Below are 21,463 nucleotides of genomic sequence, written 5' to 3' on the forward strand. Positions count from 1 at the left end.
TTAAGATGCGTGATAGTGAAGCCTTGGAAAACACAGCATTCCCTCTTGGCACGAGCTGTGTCTGAAATCTGATGCGATGAATGTGTCCTGATATGGATTGATATCAGTCAAAGCAGTGAGGCAAAGTGCAACATTTCCCACTATCCTCAGAAGTGAGAGTTATTGCTTAATGGGGAGAGAGAAAAACATTCTAGCTAAATTCAAGATGCTGGTACTAAAAATGTGAAGGGTCACAATACTGTATACAGTATAAAAAAGAACAAATATCCGGCTGTGTGGGAGTTCAGTATGGAATGAAATGGTTACATAATAAAGTAAATCACATATTTTGGCAGAGTATATGACTGCACACACTTATAAATTAGATTTACTTCATGAGATTTGAGAAAGTAACACATAAAGTCATAAATATGCATTTGTGCAGATCAATCTACTCAATTACTTTATAATGAATTCTGATTATCCTTAAATTCTAATGTAATTTTTAATATAATGATTGTAATGTGTGCTTACAAAATATGTATGTAAGCAACAATGCCAAGTATCTGATAAGATTATTATACAGGCATACGCTGATAAAGCTTCCTCTCAAGTGATTTATCACATGAATTCAGTGTCATGCTTTCGGCCTGCTTGCTCCTGTGTGACCCAGCCAGCTAGAATCATTATCTTCTTTATTCTATGACTATTGAAATATTAATGAAAACCGAGTGCAATCTTTAGGAACCAGAACATTTTTGAGACATATTTAACAGTTGAGTGTGTGTGAAGTCTTCAGTGGCCAACTTTTATATTCAGGGCCTTTCTTTTCATTACACGTAGCTAAAACACGTAGCACATGTATTGATACATGTTTTTCTCTCCTTAAAACATGTGTCCCCATCGAGACTAAACGAATGCCCAGTTGCAGCTGTGCACAGATCGATAAAACAGAGGAAAGAGCTAAAGTTGTAGTTATCCATTTAGCTCAGCAGACTGACCTTTAATGAGTGAAAATCTAACTTTACCTTTTTTGTGGGGGGTGGGGGCAGGGGGGGGTGTCTGCCTCCCCATGGGCTCCTGTGGGCCCCCTGGTGGCCCTCACACCACATTTTGAGACACCTCGACCGTGGCATAGCCGGAGTGGTCCTTGACTCTCTCATCCCCACCCACACCCCATTGATGAACAATAAGCAACGAGTGAAGTTACAGTCCCTGTGTGCTGGTATTCATGCCAGACTGCAGCTCGCTCAAACCCCCTACGCGCAGCAGATTATCGGACCAAACCATTGCCGCAGTTCAGGTTTTAGCACCTGTCACATGAGGCTTTACATCTGCAAATCACCGGCCACCATTACAGCTTAGTCTGTTTACTTTTCTATACTGCAGACGTGTATCGGACCTGCCCCTGCAGACGCCGGCACAGTGCAGCTCTCAGTGAGATGAGCCTCCACATCGCACCGACACCCCCACAGCGCGACTGGCAGCATCGCCCACTGCCTGCAATGGCGTTGAAGCGGCTCTAGTGTGTCCAAACGTTTCGGTAGTGGCGATTCCGTCCCGGACTATTTATCAGCGTGGGATAGAACATGTTTGTTTTCTAAAGATTTTGGCATCAAGAGCGTCCATATTTTTTCACGAGTTAAAGCCTCTGGATTTCAGTTTATTTATATCGCGCGTCAAACGAAGCAGGAGCCATGAATGTAAGTCTGACTCTTTTGTTTTTGTAACATTGAAGCAGCGTCGCTGTGGTTTGTGGTTAACTTAGTCTTTTTGGTATTTATAAAGGAAGGTCAGTCGTGTATATTCCTGCCCATGCATACATCTGCACGGCAGGGAAACATGTAGGTAAATACATGTGTAACAGTGTCAGAAGAGGGAAACCTGAGCTGTCATGTTGTGTGCGGCGGTGAGGCTGATGTGCGGCTCTGGCTGTTTATCTAATCCCACTGACACAATGTTAAAGACTCAATTTCATCTTTCATCTTTAACCTTTAACTTTATTTGTCTATTTGCGAAACCCATTTGGCGGCATAGGATGCTAGTCAAGTTCAAACCGATGTTGTCTTTGCTCGAGGATTTCATAAAGGTGTTGTCATGGACCAGCAAGAGTCCAGCATGGTGAATAATGAATATTGAACCAGGGCATTTGGGTTTCGACCGCTGCTGCTGCTGCATCTAATTCAGCACAATTGAGATTTATGGATTATCTGTCCCAAATAAATGTTTTTTTGTGTGTTTTATACTTCATCTTCCTGTTTGAGGAATGCATTTCCAAACAGGATTAAATATTAATAGCTGTAGGTATAGAATATTTAAGTACTAGCCTGCTCCTCTGCTCTAACCCACTGCTATTGAAATGCTGAGGGAAATGCAAGTCCTTCAGTTCACAAAATCTTTTGTATTTTTCTCTTTTGAAGGACATTTTTAGTGCATTCAACAGCAGTTTCTCTGTGCTGTAAATGTTGTAAATACCTTGCAATGCTTTGTTTTGGGCAGGCAGTAAGAACCAGCATAATGTCAGTGGTGGTTAAGAGAGCTGCAGGATGTGGCAGCGTACAAGGGTCACAGCTTACTGTAGAAAACAGAGGGGGTGGCAGAGAGAAAAGAGAAAAAGAGAACATAAAAAATAGAATTCCCTGCAGTACCAGTTTAAACATAAAGAGCTCAACTGCCAACCTGTAAGTATTGATTTGAGGACGTAAACAGTGCAGCAGTGCAACAGTGCAGTGCTGAAAAGACAACATAATCAGAGGGCTTTTAGAGTCCAATAGGCTCTCATATCTAGTCCTCTTGTACTAAGAACTTTTATATCATAAATCACCATCATTGGCTCTCATGCTTCTGAATAGGGTTATTAATGGAAGCTGGAAATGATCTCTTTTCAAGCTTTATAATAATAATTTAGATTGGTAAGAGCCACTTTCAGTATCTGTGATCTTATTGTGTGCCTGTTTAAATAGTTATCTCTCTTGAACTCACCAAATCATGCAGTGCCATACAAAATGTTCCTATCTTTATAACACCTCTTTTTCTCTCTGAAGGTATGAATGGGCCGGAGGAACTATAACAACGGGTGGATTTGATAAGGCAGCGTTGCGGTAGGTCAAACTAGACTCCTCGCTTCCACATTCTAATGAGGCCACGGCGATGCTGACATCTCCTTTGAATCTTAAGAAATCATCATGCTGAAGACGGAGGCCTCAGGGGAGAGGACCAGCCTCCGGAGTGCCTCCCCCCACCGTAATGCCTACCGGGCTGAGTTTCAGGCACTCAAGAAGGCCTTTGACCAGCCTCGGATAGATAGAGACTCCAAGCCCAAGGACCTAGAACGTGTAAAACAGCCGAGGGGTCGCCAGTATGGCGGCCATGTCAGTCGCATTAAGGACATGTTCATGCAAATGGGCTCAGAAGGTGTGCCGGAAAAGGCCAAGAGTTGTGATGAAACCTCGCCACAAAAGCTGGTCAAGCCCACCAACTTCATCAATAAGGCTGATGGATCAGTGATAAAACTCCAGCATTCTGCATCAGCTGACAGGGTTGGAGCTGCTGGAGCAAAGTTCTCTGAAACCAGGAAGCTGTTTGAGCAGCAGTCACGTGACCAGTCCCAATCACCAGTCTTTCCATGCGGACGTGATAAACGAGGTTCCCATGAGCATCTGGATGACTGGCGAGGTGCTAGGTCTAATCGAGGCAGCACAGACTCCTTGGACTCACTTTGCTCCAGAACAGAGGCGTCCTCGCCAACTGTTAGTCAACTGAGTGCTGTTTTTGAAAATGCTGACCACCACAACCACGGTGCGCACCTCAAAGGGGTCAGCCGCCGGGCCCTCTACTCACCCGATGGGTGCCACCGCTTTGGAGGTGATGTCAGCGAAGATGATTCAAGACAATCTCCGGTTCGTGGGAGCAGGACAGGTGTAAAGTTTCCCACATCCTCGTCTTCTGAGGACCTTCTGAGCGCCAGTCCTGGGACACAGACTGGGACGGAGGTGAAACCGGTACCCCAAGAGGAAGAGGTCAAGGACAAAGCAGACAAGTGTGAGCCCACAGGCAAAGATAGACAGCGTCTTTCTGGGGTCACCACCAACGGAGGCCAGGTGAATGGTTCATGTGAAGAAGAGGAGAAACCTTTAGACACAAGAAAACAGATTGAGGATCTAGGGTTGTCCAAAGCTTCAAAACCTACAGATGGTCCTGTGATTACCGACAACGCTTTTGAAGATGCAACCCCTGAGCCATTGCCGACCCCAACTACACCAGCTGGAGAAAGCCAGGAGGGTGGGGATGGTTCAAGAGAAGACAAGTCCTCTGAGTCTCCAAAAGACCAGGCAGAAGAACCTGACGAGGAATACCTTGGGAATGAGCGGGTGATTTTTAACGCAGACGGAGACGCCTGTTACCAGGGTTGGGGGGAGAGCTGCACAGATCCTGAGGATGACCTCTACGGAGACGATGAGGATATTGTCTACGATCCGGGCTCTGATCTGACAGAGATCTCTGGTCTGCCACACGAAAACAAAGAGGACGTCCCTCCAATGAGGAAGATTCGTTTCAGCACTGCCTCCATTACAGTAAGTTGGTTACTAAACAAAACTGTTGTGGAAGCCTTGATTGTGTAAACAATCCAACATAAAAGGCTTTGTGCAGCTCTTATGCAAAGTAGGTTAAAACAACAGAAAGCTAATATTGTATTCAGAGCTCACTTTATATGAGCTTGTCTCATTGTAGGTAGAATTTTTGTTTTCACATACATTTTATGAAGTCCTATGACCATGATGAAATGATCTGACATCAGGAATCTTTATCCTCATAAGACCTTTATCGTCATTTCACATTGTCTTTCTATAATACAGCCTGTGATACGATAGATAACAGAGCAAATTGTTGCAGCTATTTTGTGATGCAGAGCGTGAGGGTCAATGCATCGACCCTCTGGGAAATTGACGTGTTTATGAGCAGAACATCTGTGCATGTGTTAGTCATGCTGGTTCTGCACCCACGCAGTTTTCACACATGATGCTGTGTTTGTTTTTCTCAAACAGTCCCATCTCTATCTTTTAAATGAGGGAGCCATCGTTAAACTATTTAATGAGGATATTTGTGCATATATTTTGCTCAGCGGCATAGTCTACTTTAATCTGTGAAATACTGTATACTGTATATACAGAATATAGCCAATATAGTGTAAATGTGTGTTACGAGTAGGCAACCTTGCTTTGTCTGTTATGCTTAATGATATCAGCAGATTCACAGCAAGAGATTAAGTGTATTTTTACCTTCCATCCCACAGAGACTTCCCACAGTAATTACACCACAATAAGGTTTCACTAACACAACATGTCTTTGTTTCTCCAGTAAAAAATGCATCTATAATGCCCAGTTCCCACAGATATTAATTTCCCTGTTAACGTTTTTTTTAAATAAAGTTTATAAAGCCACAAATATTTTTATACTGTTTGCTGTGCTGAATTGGACACAATGCAGCCAGTGTTTGGGGATTGAGAAGATGGATTTGGAAGATTATAGGAAATATTTTTCAGTCTTATTCTTAAGCATTAACATCAATAAACTTAACATTTGCAGTACTAAACAACATGCTTTAGGTTACTCTAAAACTTTTCTTCAATTTGTCACTCAACTCTATTGAACATTTTTCTATTTTCAGGGTCTTGACATACAAGCAATATGTGTGAGATTTATGTATGAGAGATTTGACGCGAACACAAATGTTCCACAAGTTGAGGATCATTCCTATTAACATGCTGTAACGAACCAGAACAATTAGCCCAGTTATTTTCTGAGGAGAAAACGTGATGTTGGCTCACTAATTATCCTGCGCTGTATCTGCAGTATATGTCATTTTGCATTTTTCTCTTTCCCTCCTCCTCAAGCCTCAACACTCAAATGCATGAAACACACAAAATCGCAGTTCTTACTTTATATAACATAACATAATATGTGATGTAATTCATCTTTCTTTATAATCTATTTAACAAAAATACAAAATACAAAATCTGCTTTTGATCATTTAAAAAGTATATTTTCTTGAGATCAATTTAGAAATTGTTGTTTTCATCATAGAGTGAAAGTGAGCTCAACAAAGCATGTTGTCCCATTTAGGTCGAACAGGCGGGGGAATATGCTTCTCTGTTGTTGTCTGTCGTTTCAAGGCTTCGCTTTTCAATGAAAAGGACAGACGCTCGTTCATCATATGGAATATTCAAGTGAGGCGCTGCCCCCACTTTACGCACATGCACAATTAGACATGCAGCCCTCCCACTTCTTCATCACACGCCCCCTTCTCTCAGCACATGAGGAACAAACAGGGTCTTTTGTTCGTCTATATAGTGAAAGAGACAAAGCTATTTTCTCAGCCTTGGGCCCTGCACGAGTCCAGCTTGACCCCTGTGGGAGGAGACGGCGCAGAAGACCTTAAAAAAAAAAAAACCTTCTGCGTTATAATGTAATACTTCACTTTCTCCCCCTTTATGTAATAATTCTTGGTCCTGTCCCTTAAAGCGGATAAATAATTTCAACATTCCAGCTTTGAAAGCTTAATTAATTTTAGAAAATCATCACGACAGGCACAGGGAGAGGATGACTTACAGCTTTGGCGTGCATTTGTTCACATGCTCACTGGCTTCTGTTTGAGAACACGATCCACACATCCAGATGCTCAAATAAGCCTGTTATTGTGTTGACACTAATGTTGAGTTTATGAATCTATTTTTGTTAGCCATGTTAGCAGCTTAGTTTTGTCGATAGGCTTGTATGGCCATCCACCACTTTGGTCCAGCATAGAATATCTCAACATCCACTGGATGGATTGTCTGTACAATCGTGGTCCTCAGAGGATGAATCCTACTGACTGGTGATCTTCTGTCTTTTGATATAACACCACCGTGGCGTGACATTTTTAGCTGCAGTGGTAGGGTATCCAATTTACAACTATTTATTGTGCCCAGGGGATAAAGCTTAATCACTTAGAGGTTCCTCTGACTTTTCCTCTAGCGCCACCACCAGGTCAGGGTTTTCACTTACCCTGAAATATTGCTACATACTCAATCTACAAGATGGATTAGCATGGCATTTTGTACAGACATTCATGGCTCTCGGATGATTAATCCTAATGACTTGATGAAAAGATAAGCCACTGTGGAAGCCAGTGCTTAAGCATGCATTATTTCTAATATCCAGCAGGGGGTGACTCCTCTAGTTGCAATAATAAATATATTTGTATACAAGTCTATGACAAATGGACCCTACTTCTCACCTCATTTATCACCTCAGTAAATGTTGTAAATTGGGTTTATTGTATCAATTGCTAGTTTCAAGTCTTCTTCAATACAACATGATGATGGCTTTTAGTAAATTACGGTGCTATTTAGTGTAAAAAAGACAATAAAGCATGGTTATGCTTCAGGATGCGGCTACCTTATGATGGACAGATTGGTACCACATTATTGTCTCGTCTGGGTCTCGTCTATGTATTTGTCTTAGAATACCAAGCCTTTCAATCGTGTGTTTTCAGTTTATGAAAGTTAATAGTAGCTTTTTGTATGCCGACAAATGTCTTATTCACCTAGAATGTAGTGGCCAAAAACAGTTAAATTGATTTACGAACAACTTGTAAAACTAATGACACTCCCATCAACGTTAGCTGTACTGTGTTTGCGCTAAGTAGCAAGTGTTAGCACGCTAACACGCTAAACTAAGATGGTGAACATACTCATCATTATGCTTATCGTACTTGTACACCCTCGCAGAGGCTGTAAACTCTTGTTCATACAAGTTTGTTTTTTTAAACTAATAATTACTTCCACATCCTTTCACTCAGCTGTAACATCCTGACTGACCCAGTGGGAAGTGACTGTCGCCCGAGGCAAACAGAGCCGGCTCTCCCGAAGGCACTGACCTACAGAGGAGAATCAGTTCTCATGTTCATTCAAGCAACCGGTCTTATCATTGACATTAGAACCTCTCGTTTGGTTGTTCAGTCTGAGTTTCATGTTTTGAAGTAGATTCAGTCTTCTAAGGCACCTTTTCTTCCTGTTGTCAAAGTATGTTCTGTGCAGCTGATATGACATGGAGCATACATTGTTTGATCTGAAGGTATGGCACACATCTCAGCCAGTGTTCACTTCCCCTGTGTCGTTTCTCACGGTTTAAAACAATTCAGAATTGATCGCAAGCAAATCCCAAAAGCTTTTAACCACCTCAACTTGTTGCAGATTTCTTTGCAAGCAATGTGTCGTCTTTCCCTCGTTGTTGTACCGCACCCCAGGAGTTTGGCAGAAGAACTCTACTCCCTCTGCACGCCGTCTGCTGTGTCAGTCTCCTCTTGTTTTCCTCTCTCCCTTTCTACGTGAACGACATTCAGATCGTCTGTTTAATAATGTCTTCTGTGCCAGTAGAGCAGCTGCATTTTCATCACTCGAGACACCGTGATTTCTTTATGAAATTAATCAGATGTGATGAGCGGAGCACAAGTTTACAGGTCACCGTAATCAACCCCATCACTTTTCAAGCTGTATCGACGAGACTTGCGTTTTGTTTATAAGATTCTGCTGTCAGTTGTGGAACGCTGAGTAGCATGAATCTGAGCTCAGGGCCATAATCAATATGATAGAGCTGTGTTGTTCCTCTTCTCGGTGGCAGTGTTTTTTTGAGCCGCAAGTCATCATGTCTTTAATAGATGTTATGACTGTTGTGTTGTTCTGTAACAGGGATGCTTGTATCTCTTTTTATGATGAATACACATCTATGTCTTGTAAATACTGCTGTTGTTGGAGATTTAGTTTGTATATTTAAAGGGATGTGAGGTCAACACAGGGGAAAATGTGGTCACTTCAATGACTCATTCGCCTCAAACCATGGGCAGGAACCAGAGCAGTGTCACAGGCCCCCCACTTTGAGTCTGGGTGGCCGCCCCTTCAAGGGGCAGACATTGATAGGTTGTTTGCTTGTTTGTATCATAGATATCTTACAGTACAAGTCTACTGGATACGGGACCGGAGCCTTTGTATGAAGTGATTAACATTTATTGCTGGAGAGTCAATCAAATGACCACAAAGAGACAAATAAAAACTACAAAGAGATGAAACATTACCACAAAGTCTGTCAGTCTGGGTGTCTTCATCCTATAAAGATGGATTGGGGGACATTTTATATGTTTGTGTCCACGAACCTACTGTCTCAAAATCTCTCCATAGCTATAGGCTATTCGGAGTAACAGCTATTTATTTATCGTATTTTAATATTAGAATAAATGAAGTTGTTAATTTTATACTGAATAAGCAATGTAACTATTAATAATAAAATTAATAAACAACAGTGAATTATTGTCCTGAATATATGTCCTTAGTTTGGCTAAACCTTCTAAACATGCTACTGCCTCAGATGAGGCAGTTTGCTGAACGCAGGTTTGCAACTCAGGCAACAATACATCGAAGCAATTCAGAGACTCATCTTGTACTTGTGCTGGAGCATGAAAGGACATGAAGACAAAGTCGCTGATTCTCAAAAACAGAGAAAATGCCAACTTGCACCCACCTTGCCAGACGGTTTTGGACATTTAGGAGCTCATTTGCCTGCCCTTAATACAGTACATGACAGAGCCTCCCTATTGTACATGACTGTTTAAATCCAACGTACGTGCATCAACCAAAAACATATGTGATCATCCTGATCTGGAGCTTCAACTGGTCTTATGCTTCACAAGCTCAAATGAGATGGCTTTCAGCCAGGGACATTCTGACCGTGTTTTTGATGGAAAGATTACTCTACTTAAGGGCAGTCTGTCTTTCTGGATGACTGTTTATGTGAAACAGCATTGACATGGATGTTGGCAATGTCATTTGTAAATAGTATTTAAGGCCTGCAGCAGCATTGCTACAGCTCAGCCACCTTAATATAGTCGAGTGTTGCAGTGGATGCCTTTCCAGCTAAAAATCCATTATGTAGCCATTTCAGACCGATTCACAATAAAAAAACAACTCGTTATGCTGATTGACTGCACCTAAATGATATTGATATATTATTTTATCACATGATATTTGCTACATTATTTAGCATCCTCTCCCTTCTGCCCTGGATTCTGGTGTTTTCCCTCTGCGGGATGAGTGAAGCTGGCTGTCAACCTGATTATGCAATCTGTGGCGGGGTATAATGGGAGAAAGCAGGGTTTTGTTGGGAGAGAGTTCCAACACTGGTACAGCAGCGACATAACAGCTGACATGTTGGTTAGACCAGCAAAAACAGCAGCTGAGCTCAGTCAGATATTTTGATTAGGCTTCTTTAATTGAAGCTAAATTGAAAATCTTGACAAAATAATAATAATAATAATAATAATAATAATATAAAATAATAGTAATAATTGTATTTATAGAGCACACAGTAGTGGAGAATAGGAACAACTTGTGTGGTGACCTATTCGTAGGTATCAAAGATGAAAATGTTGCATTGTAGTCCAGCTTTATGTGGAAAAGCCTATCATCAGGACTGGGAGGATTTTTCCTTCCTTTCTCATCTCTGACAGGTACAACAACTCTAAACCAGGTGTTGTGTATGTGCGTATGTGTGCGTGCATGTAACTTATTCACTCCATTATTAATGTTGTGTTTTTTTTGTTTGCTTTTACGGTGCAACCCAATCCTCTCGTCGGGATGCATTTTTAACGATCCAGGAAAGGTGAGACGTGCCTTGTGGTTTTTGAGGCTAGTTTGTTGCCATACAGTGGACTGTGTCATGGTCCGCCATCCAACCCAATTCAATCTGGTCCCCTGCTAATGATATCATCAGTGTGCTGCCAGTTTTTTTTTTATTGCAGTAAAGAACGGCACAGAACAGAGTGTCTCAGTGACACAATGTTCTCAGTGTTTGCTAAGCTGGTGCTGAGGACGGTTCAGACTGCTGCACTGTCGCCATGCCCTTGTTCATAGTGAGTCAGGAACACGATTAAGGTGTACTGTCTGGTTTAAAACTCATTCAAATGATGAAAAATGAACTCTTTCGACTGCTTTCTAGCCTGAGATCTGTGCCACCAGCAGAATTATTCTGCATAGAGTGGTTGTTATGCTGGGTGGTCCCAAACTCTGCCAAGTCACTGTTGCAGCATAATGAAGTGCATAGCGTAGATAGTAGGCAGTAGACCAGCCATACTGTAACAAGCAACATGTTGTTGTTGTGTTTTCTCTGATCCTCCCACTCACTGTATATGACCAAGACATGAAATAAAGCAGGACATTGTCTACTCTGCAGCCATTCACAGTTGTTTACTATGCGCTGCCCCTGTTTAAAGCTGGCCCCTCGCTCTCTCCCTCACTCTGTGTGGCTCCCATCCTGTAGTTAGCCAGTGACTTGGTTTGTTGGTGGGAGTCATGGCACCCAGTGGTATTGTTCCATAAACAGCGGACTAAAGTGTATTGTTGAGGGGGGCAAAACCAAGCCAGCTACAGAAACAGGAACTGAAAAAACTCTAAAGCTACCCGGAAATTAAATCTTCATTACATTTTGAAAAATAGTACATATCAGCAGTGTATTTCTCTCAAAGATCTCCACTTGCGTGAGTAGTATGTGTGTCTGCTCTGTATGCAGAAGGTACTCCAGTTAAAAAAAGAAATGCTGACAAAGATTTTGGCGTTCCCCAACTTGTCAAAAGTCAGTGTCACTTCCTCAGATGAGGGCTGATGTGTCAAGATGGCAGAAAGGTTGACCTTCAATTGACTGTAAAGTCTCTACGCTCTTATTTATCTTTATCCAGAAAGAGTTACTGAATGTTTTTGTTTGTCTCTCTCTTTTCTCTCTCTCACTTCTTCCCATCTGCACCACCTTTTTATCTGTCAGTCTCTCTCGGTCTACTCTCTCAAGACTTGAATTAATTTCCATCATCAGCAACTGTCTCGTCCTTCAGCATGCAGACACTTTCTTCAGCACCTGTCAGCTCTCTGGCACGGTATTGTGTGTGTGTGTGTGTGTGTGTGTGTGTGTGTGTGTGTGTGTGTGTGTGTGTGAGAGTGTGTGTGTGTGTGTGTGTGGGTGAGTGGCCACAGGTAGAAGTAATGGAATGCAAATGTGCTGAGCTGTCGCTGCAGAGCAGACTGTGTGTGTTCATGTGTGTGTGCGAGTGTGCCAGGCCGTAGTTAATCCACTGCAGGGTTTGCTGGGCTCGTGCCACAGCAGTAGGACCATTTCTCCTGGGCCTTCTAGCCTCTTATTGCCCTGGGCAGCGTCCACTGTCTGGAAGGCACAGGGGCAGGCGACGGCACTGGCACCGACACACCAACGGCCCGGTTTAATACCATCAGAGGCGGTTGGCTGGGCATTGGCACCAAGCTGGGACATCTTAGGCAGGGGCTCAAACAACCCTGGAGGAAATTACCTCAAGCCCCACTCGTTCCTCTGCTTTTCTATTTTTCACATTTTCTTTTCTTTATTTCTTATTGGCTGTATCACTCTTCAATAGCCTGACTGCCTGCTGCTGCTCTAACCCGTGAATCATAAGATTCACTCAGTTTCTCTCTGTTGATTTGCGTCCTATTCTCTGTAAACTCGATTCTTCCTGTTCATTTACTACTCATCCAATTTGTCATCATTTTAAAGCTTCCTGCATCTCTTCTTGTGTCCCCTCATTTGTCCTCCTATTTTTGTCATAGTGCACCGTCTCCATCTCTCATTTTCCTCTCCATTCAAGTGTTACCCCTTTCTTTCTTTTTTTTAACCTTTTTTTTCATCCAAACTTACCCCCATGTTCTGTTGCTTCCTCTCTCCCCTCCTGTGGATTAGTGAGCCCTTGGTTAATCCTCACTCCTCTTTCCCTGATGCCAACCCAACAGCTATTCAGACTGACTGGCAGACATTCCTTTGCTGACATTACATCCTGAGATGAATCTTGAATCAGGACAGCAGCTTTGCATGTACATGCGTGCATGCTTATTTAGACATGTATCTGCGATGAAACACTCAAGCCTTCGTGCACACTTCTACTGTTATCACTCAAATGCTGGATTTGCATTTTTAGCATGCACACCCGAGCACAAATACAAGGAGAGTAAGAGGCCGAGTGAAAGGGCTCCGCTTTATTGAAGTTGGTGGCTAAGGTCGTCTGCAGGCATTTGCAGAGTCACAGCAGCTGCAGCAGCATCCATAAATGACAGTAAACTGCATTTCAGAAGAATCAAACTAAACTCCCTCCATCCTGCTGCGAGGCCTTGAAATCAGATAACAACACTGCCAATCTGTGAATACCCGAGCAGAACTGATGTTTGCACTTAAGTACCGGTACATACTGACAAAACGCAAAATGTACGTGTGTTTGGTGTTAGCGGCATTAGTCAGTGTGTTGTATGGATTAGAGACGAGGTTAAGATGAAGAAGAGAAGAGATACTGGTTTAAATTGTAAGGATTGACAAACAGCGAGACAGGAGTGGTAGTCAATACCAGCCTACACTGTGTGTCTGTTAGGTCTCAGAGAAAGAGGTGTGCTTGCATTTATACTGTTTGTGGGTGGATGAGAGGTGATATTACACTGTAAGATGTACTTGCTGATGTTACGAACAGAAGGATTAGACAGCATGATGCATTCAGCGAGCACTATTACCGCAAAGTTCAGCCAACTAGTTACAACCCTCTCACAGGATTTTAAATATAAATGGCCAGCTGTTTCAAAGAAGTGAATTAAAAAAACTTGACTTTTTGTTGACATAAGCTTTCTTCATCCAAACTGGTTTATTCAAAAGAAAATGCAGCCAGTAGAGGAATATATTTACATGTAAATGGTTGTGTTGTGTTTAATTCTTCAAAAAAATATTCCTATTGCAGGGAGGCACCACATGGTGAGATGGCCCATTATACTTCACTATTCAGTGGTTGTTCTTGCGCACTGCCTCTTCAATAGACCTGCGTCAGGACACACCAACTGTACTTTAAATTTGTTGGCGTTTGTCGTGACGATATGGATTTCACACATTAATGTAGATAACGGTGAAATGCTCTGACATTGCTGTTCCCATGGATCTGTTTATTGGATTATGTGAGTCAACGCATTGATATGCGTCATATTAAGTTTGGTGTGGCTGTCAAGATTCATTTTGTCTCTTGAGTCTGTCTCTACGTACAGGCAGTGCTGGGTTCTGTCGGCCTCAAATAGTAATTCCTGTCATGGCCGATAATAACCTTATCAAAGCAAAAGGGACGAGTTACCAACGCTACCATCTCTCCAAGATGCTTTGAGTGGCTTTGAGTGTTCATATTAGCATGTTGACAATGACACGAAACAACGGAGTTACGGCTGATGGGGATGTTAGTAGTCTTACATGTATTTGGTCAGTGTGTCATGCCTACAGCCATGCAGCCGGCAGACACATATACATAGCATTTAGTGTCAATTTAAATGTCAATTTATGTGTGTGGTTAGCTGCAGTCCTAACTGTATGTTCTACAGCTGTCAGACGAGTGGTTTCCAGGTGGAGGCCTGGTTCTGTACTCTGGACATTTTTTCCCCCTCCCTATAGTAAAACATGCAGCAGGCAGCAGTATCCTGCCACACTGCCAAGGTCAAACGCAGTCGCACACATTACCGTACCATCTCACTTATTCTCTTTCTGTCTTTTCTTTATCTTTTCTCTGTTACTTCAGGCCAAAAGGTGATTTGATTTAGCTGAACAAAATCCATTTCCTTTCATAGAACATGAAGAGTATTCGTCCTATCAAAGAGGAGAAATTTAGCTTGACTCATAATCGGTCTAATCTGGTTGACCTCCACGTTTTAACATGCTGTCCTACCTCTTTTTATCCTCTTTTAAACCAGGATTTCTTATATATATATATATATATATATATATATATATATATATATATATATAAATATATATATATATATATATATATATATATATATATATATATATATATATGTGTGTGTGTGTGTGTGTGTGTGTGTGTTTTCTTCTTCTTTTGGATGCCTCAATATGTACTAAATGCAGTCTGTCTCTTTGTTTCTCTTTCACTCTCTATCTGTCTACCTATTCTTATTTCCCCTGTGCATACTCTTTTATTTATCTTCTCTCTCTCTCTCTCTCTCTCTCTCTCTCTCTCTCTCTCTCTCTCTCTCTCTCTCTCTCTCTCTCTCAATTTCCAATGCTCTCTTTTCCATTCTTTGTCTTCTCTGTTCATCTGACTCAGGTTTTTTGGATTCCCTCTCCTGCCTTTTTCTTATCAATCTCCATCACTGCTCTGTCTCTTCTTTGCTTGCCTTCTCTCATGGCTCGACCATCATCTGGCTTCACTCCCCGTGACCTCTCTCTCGCTCTGTGTCTCTCTCAAGTGACTGGCCACATGCTAATGTGTTTGTAGAGAGCACACAGTGACTGAGAGAGGCCATTAGAGAGTGTACTGGTAGCATCGCATACAGGACGTCCTGGGCAGTGATGGTGTTAGCATTCGTCAGCAGTGTGTTTGTGCAGTGGCATTTATTAAGAGAGAGAGACAGTATGCATGCGTGCGTGCGTGTGTGTGTGTGTGTGTGTGTGTGTGTGTGTGTGTGTGTGTGTCTAATGCAGGGTTGTTGATCACACTGAATGATTGATGACAGGATGATGACTTGAGCTCTTGCATGCTCACGGGAAAGAATAAAAATCAACCTTGGCAGCATCCCGCTACATCAATGTGCAAGCTGTGCACACAACCAGCACAGTGTCTCTTGAACAGAGTGCCATTTATTTATTCCCTGTAGTTTGGTGTGTCTTCATCATGTGATGAATATTAGTCAAACACATGCCACATCCCCTCCAGCATGAAGAATGTGAGACTAAAATCATAAATACCTTTACTGATGATATTCATGCATGTTTTAAACTTGTTGCCCTCATTATTGATAACTTTCACGGTTCCAATATTACTAAAATGTTGATGACAGAAGCTAGCGTTGCGTATTGACCATAGATGTGATGTGACATAACGCCTTATTGATCTCTCTTGAGATATTCCTCTTTCCCCCAATTGAAAGAGGTCAGAGCACTGAAACAGGCAGCGGCTGACTTGATCAGTGGCAGTGCATCCGGCTGGCTGTGGTAAAGCTCTGTGGTCATACGGCATCGTGAATAACTTGATGGGTTGACATCATCAAGCTAAATGTGTGATATCTTCATCCCCAAATCCTTACTTGTAGGACACAGCACCATGTGGCTTTAGTTTCTCAGATTTTTATATTAGCGGCCACAATCAGTGTGGGTGTGTGTGAGTGTGTGTCTGAGTCAGAAACAGACTAGCTTGCCTGTGCACATAGCTGCGAAGATACTATGCATACCCTTGCACCCCTTTATTTGGCACCAGCCGCCAGCATTCTGCAGAACGCCGCACTACAGACAGCGTGCACTCTCGCCCCTCCTCTTTGTTGCTGAGAGCAGCGGGAGCGCTTAGCCAGGACGAGATGTGAAGTGACGGCAGACTCTTGCTGTGCGGAGAGGCTCCCGCAACGACCACACTGCTTAGAGGAGGAGAAAGGCCTCCCTGTCTCTGTTTCTCTACGCTACAGTTATCTGATGGTCAATGTGCTGATTCTGTGGTTGTAGCTGAGGCTTTATTATAAGCGCCTTTATTTACCACATGTTTGTCAGCTTTGTTGTGTAGATAATGCAATGTTTGTGAATACAAAAGCATGAATTCACTTACATCCATTCATAAACGTGTTAAGTAAGGAGTGTTAACCTCTTTTATCACCAAATAGTAGAATGGTTCTGTTTTATTTGTAGGTACAATATTTCCTTCATAAAACTTGATTAAACACACAGGATCTTGCTGCTGAGGTGGTGGAACTCTATCTCTATAATGTAACCCAACTGCTGTATTTGATAAAATAAGATTATCCGTTCTCAGTCTCACAGCAGGGAAATTTGCATTTGGTATTGCGTGTCCATGTTCTTTAACTCCTTGTGCTCCCTCTCCAGGTGTTCAACACCTACTCCAACGAGGACTATGACCGTCGTAACGAAGAGGTGGATCCTGTGGCCTCCTCCGCAGAGTACGAGCTGGAGAAGAGGGTGGAGAAACTGGAGCTCTTCCCCGTGGAGCTGGAGAAAGGTGGGTTGAAAAAAATCTAAGAATATCGTACAACGAGAAAGTGGATGCTGTCAGTTACCCAGTTTAGTCACCCACACACAGGATGTCACTTCTTTTTTATCAAAGGAGTGATATTTCTATTTTTGCCTTTCTATCTGGAATGTTTCCTCATTATTTTCTTCAGTATTTCTTTATCAATTCCCCTCATTATCAATTAATGTTTTTAATTTCTAGGCCAACCATTAACAGTGAGGCTTCTTATTTGAATAACAATATTGTTTTAACCCAGAAGTTCACTCCAAATATGATTAGTACACATTCAAATATATTGTCGTGTACAGCTTCTCCTAACTCAGCATGAAAATCTTCACTTGTCTTCTCCTGTTGAGTTTTTGCCGTGTTGAAATTCAATATCGGCAAGGACCTGAAATACAATTACTTTGCATCATAAGATATCACCATCCACTCGCTGTTATGTAACCCTAACAGCTCATGAATAATGAATGCAGTATAGAGACTGATGAATGCTGCACCGTGAGAGAACTTCCCAACCAGCACATTTCCTATTCATGTGAACTTGCCTATAGTAAACGCCTCCTCCTCTCCTCCTCTCCATTAATAAATCAAATATTCTTCTGTTTGAGTGAACTCATCCTTCTAGTTTTCCTCGTGTCCCTCACTCTACCTGATATCAGTTTACTAGGAGGCATTTTGGGTTTGATCCAAGCTTATTGGAAAGTTAAAAAAAAAACAGAAGCTTTTAACCCGTCACACACTGTCTGAGACTCAAACATACACACATTAACTCTGTGTGTGCGTAGATGACGATGGTCTGGGGATCAGTATCATCGGGATGGGCGTCGGCGCTGACGCAGGCTTGGAGAAACTGGGTATCTTCGTCAAGACCGTCATCGAGGGCGGAGCCGCAGAGAGAGACGCCAGGTGAGATCTGCTTTACTATTGGTCACACACATTTAACTGAGCAATAGGTGAGTCTGGGGACACACAAAGCAGATTAGAGCAGCAGGAAAGCTCCCATGTGATCAAAATTGCACCTAACGCCTATTGTACAAAAATTGCACACGTCAGTTAATCAGCTGTTTTGTTTCCACTTTCCCATCAACTTCTTTCCCTCGCACGCACGCACGCACACACGCACACAGGCACGCACACACGCACACACATACACACACACACACACACAGTAACACTCTGTTCCTGTCAGATTTATCAGCAGGGGTTAGGATTAGACCCACTGGGAGAGGTGCAGTCTGGGACATGAAATCTCACACAGGACAGTGTGTGTGTGTGTGTGTGTGTGTGTGTGTGTGTGTGTGTGTGTGTGTGTGTGTGTGTGTGTGTGTGTGTGTGTGTGTGTGTGTGTGTGTGTGTGTGTGTGTGTGTGTGTGTGTGTGTGTGTGTGTGCGTGTAGACACATTGCATTAGAGTGTATTACATTAATTTTTTTCTGTGCAAGTTTGCAAAAGTTAGTCCGTCTGTTTTGTAGAGACTTCCAAATTCAGTGTGTGTCTAACTATGTCCCTCGATGATGATGATGTGTGTGTGTGTGTGTGTGTGTGTGTCTTTGCTGTTGTTGCGAGGGAGAAAAGTGTGCATGTGTCCGTGTGTACTATAAAGCACTATAAAGTGTGAACAGTGCAGAGTAAGCACTCAGCCAGCGGCAGAGGAGTCGACTGCTCCCCAGTAGGCGAGCTGTGGTTATCTGCCTCTAAACCGCCAGCTTCTACCTATTAGTGTCTCTGTGTGGTTCAGGTTCCCCATAAACAGATTAAAAGACTGATAGGCACTTCCTTTCCATGCACTATGAGAGCAGTAAGTACTGTCAGCTCCACATGCACAGTGAGAAACCTAGTGCACTGCGACTGTTAGCGGTAGGTAGGTGCCTTTCCCATTCTGGGATTAATTTAGACTTTCATGTCGCAGCCAGGGCTGCCATTTAGCAACACATGAGAGTGAGATTAGTTCAAATGTAGCGAGCAAAGAGACGGCGGAGAGAAATGTCGAGTGAGGAGAAGAAAAGTCTTGTTCAAAAGTGAGAAAAGTTGTTTGAAGATGACAGTTGCACTTTGTTTAGTCCCATTTCCCTCAGTGACTGTGAGCAATAAGATCAGAGGAAGGCTTTGTCAAGGCTCAGGTTCAATTCCATTCTGAGCTTGCAGATTTGATCCTTTTTCTCCTTTTATTTGAACTGAACAAAGTTTTAATGTTTCTGTTCTCCACAATCATTTCAATGTGTTTGCTGTTTTGTTCATAATTCTTACAGACACGAGATCAAAAGAGTCTTGAGAAACAACACCTGCTTACATTTTCAGCCACGCTTGCGGCGTGTCTTCTGGGATGGCAACGTCTGTCTGTTGGTTGGTTGGTTAGTCCCGACTGCCTTGAAATTTGATGACATTCATGGGCGTCCTGAAGGCCTCATGGTTCAGACGATACAACTGCAATGTCTGGAGTTCGGTTTCAGAGACCATTGTTGTTGTTTTCTGAATACAACTTCCAATCCTCTGTAACAGTGTGGACTCATATTTCCCTCCCCACCCATACTAACAACCTGAACTATGCAATTGAAAAGAAATTGAAAACATACACACAAATATACAATTAATATATTATAATCATAGTAAAAGAAAGAAAATAGATAAATAATGATAGATTGTTAGGGGTCTCGAGCAGTACAGCCTTTTATCTAGAGTACTGAAATGCTTAGAACAAGCACAGGAAGGAAGAAGAAAAAATTGACCACGAAGACAAATCAGGGCCCTTTCCAAATCCTATTTCCTTGTTACACACACACACACACACACACACACACACACACACACACACACACACACACACACACACACATATATATAGATATAGATATCAATGACGTTACTCAGTCGTGAAGAATCTAAAGCATCAACATGGCTGAGGAAATGTTACTGTATCGCTACTATACCTGATCTTCTCCAACTTGATAGAATACAACATATCCCGAATCCATTGTGCCATCTCATCTCATCGAAATCAAAAAGGTTTAGTTAAGCCAATTTCAACTTTGATCCCATTTGCGACTGACCTTTCAACACACAGAGCAGGAGATGGAGGAGGAATACTTCCTCTTCACATCCCATGTTTAAATACTGGAGGTCATGATAAGGGCCCCTGTGGAAACAGAATCATCGTTTATTGTGACTTTATTGTGAATATAGTCTCAGTAATGGATTTCCCAATAACCCTTCATCACAACATCAGAGAAGTAAACCAAAGACTCAAGATATTAGTAATAAACACGAGATAGCTCTCTCTCTCTCACACACACACACACACACACACACACACACACACACACACACACATTCAGAGGTGCAGTCACTAGCCAGAATGTAATTTCCTTCCATCGTTACCCTTTCCAGCTATAGGGCACTCTCTCTCTTTCTCTTGCTGAGTCTGACTTAATGGTCTGACGCACACACACACACACACACACACACACACACACACACACACACACACACACACACACACACACACCGCACACTCACAGGCAGACAGAAAGAAAGATAGACTTGTTTGTATTGTCCACTGTATTGTCTGGCGCAGATGACCCTATCTGTGAGTGTGTTTGTGTGTCCTGGGGTGAGATGGTGGTGATGAGATGTGTGTGTGTGTGTGTGTGTGTGTGTGCGTGTGTGTGTGTGTGTGTGTGTGTGTGTGTTTTGTTATATTCATATGAATCTTACTTTGTTGTCAATTTGTTTTTATTTGCTTTCCAGTCGCCTTCGCTCAGCGGCTGTATGTCAACCAGCCTCGGCCACCGAAAGCCAAACCTGTCACATTAAAAGCCGTGAAGGTCAGAAAAGTGTCCGAGCTGCTGACTGGCAGATGAGCAGCGCGCTCTGTGTCCACCTGTCAGGCTGACGCGTCTCTCTACAGCCACATGACAGCTCTGGTTGATATGTTGGTCGTCCTGGTTCTATTAAACCTCGCTCTGCAGCTGCTGAATCTTGTGACAGACTGGGAAAGGAGCAGGAAGAACATACTTAACTGCAGTTGCTGATGCAACCATCGGACATTGCTTAAAATAGATTTTGACTTTGCAGGAAATTTGCTCAAAAATTCCCAGGCAATTTGCAGAAGTTTGGTAAATAAAGGATGTTGAGTTGGGAGCTGAACCCGTTCTCAGCCTCTGCTGCTTTCACTACGACCCCTATTTGATTGATCTGTGTCTCTGAAGTTTAAAAAGTATCAATCACTGTACTCTTTCAACAAAGAATGTCCCTGAGAAATGTAACCTTTTACATGTGTTATTAGGCCCATCAATTATTGTTCCATCATGCAAATTAAGAAACATGTAGTTACTTGGCTTTTATTGGTCAGTGGTGCTCAGATTCCAGTATTCATAAACATTTACACAAAATA

General features: G+C 42.5%; 1 protein-coding gene across 2 annotated transcripts in view; it reads left to right on the plus strand.

The window, feature by feature from the left end:
* ppp1r9a (protein phosphatase 1, regulatory subunit 9A) overlaps positions 1 to 21,463 on the plus strand; it is a 49,820-nt gene that overhangs the window by 1,392 nt on the left and 26,965 nt on the right. Inside the window, exons 2-5 of one of the 2 annotated variants that reach the window (XM_068575974.1) lie at positions 1,369 to 1,682; positions 3,024 to 4,553; positions 16,927 to 17,059; positions 17,860 to 17,980. In XM_068575974.1, the coding sequence (XP_068432075.1) occupies positions 3,165 to 4,553; positions 16,927 to 17,059; positions 17,860 to 17,980 (1,643 nt within the window). In that variant the 5' untranslated portion in view covers positions 1,369 to 1,682; positions 3,024 to 3,164. Of the gene's footprint in view, positions 1 to 1,268; positions 1,683 to 3,023; positions 4,554 to 16,926; positions 17,060 to 17,859; positions 17,981 to 21,463 lie in introns of those variants that run through there. The other variant, XM_068575975.1, reaches the window with a different exon arrangement.

Source organism: Clinocottus analis, unplaced genomic scaffold (assembly GCF_023055335.1).
Source record: "Clinocottus analis isolate CAN_PGR_092001 unplaced genomic scaffold, fCliAna1.0.p SCAF_14, whole genome shotgun sequence".
Lineage (NCBI taxonomy): Eukaryota > Metazoa > Chordata > Actinopteri > Perciformes > Cottidae > Clinocottus > Clinocottus analis.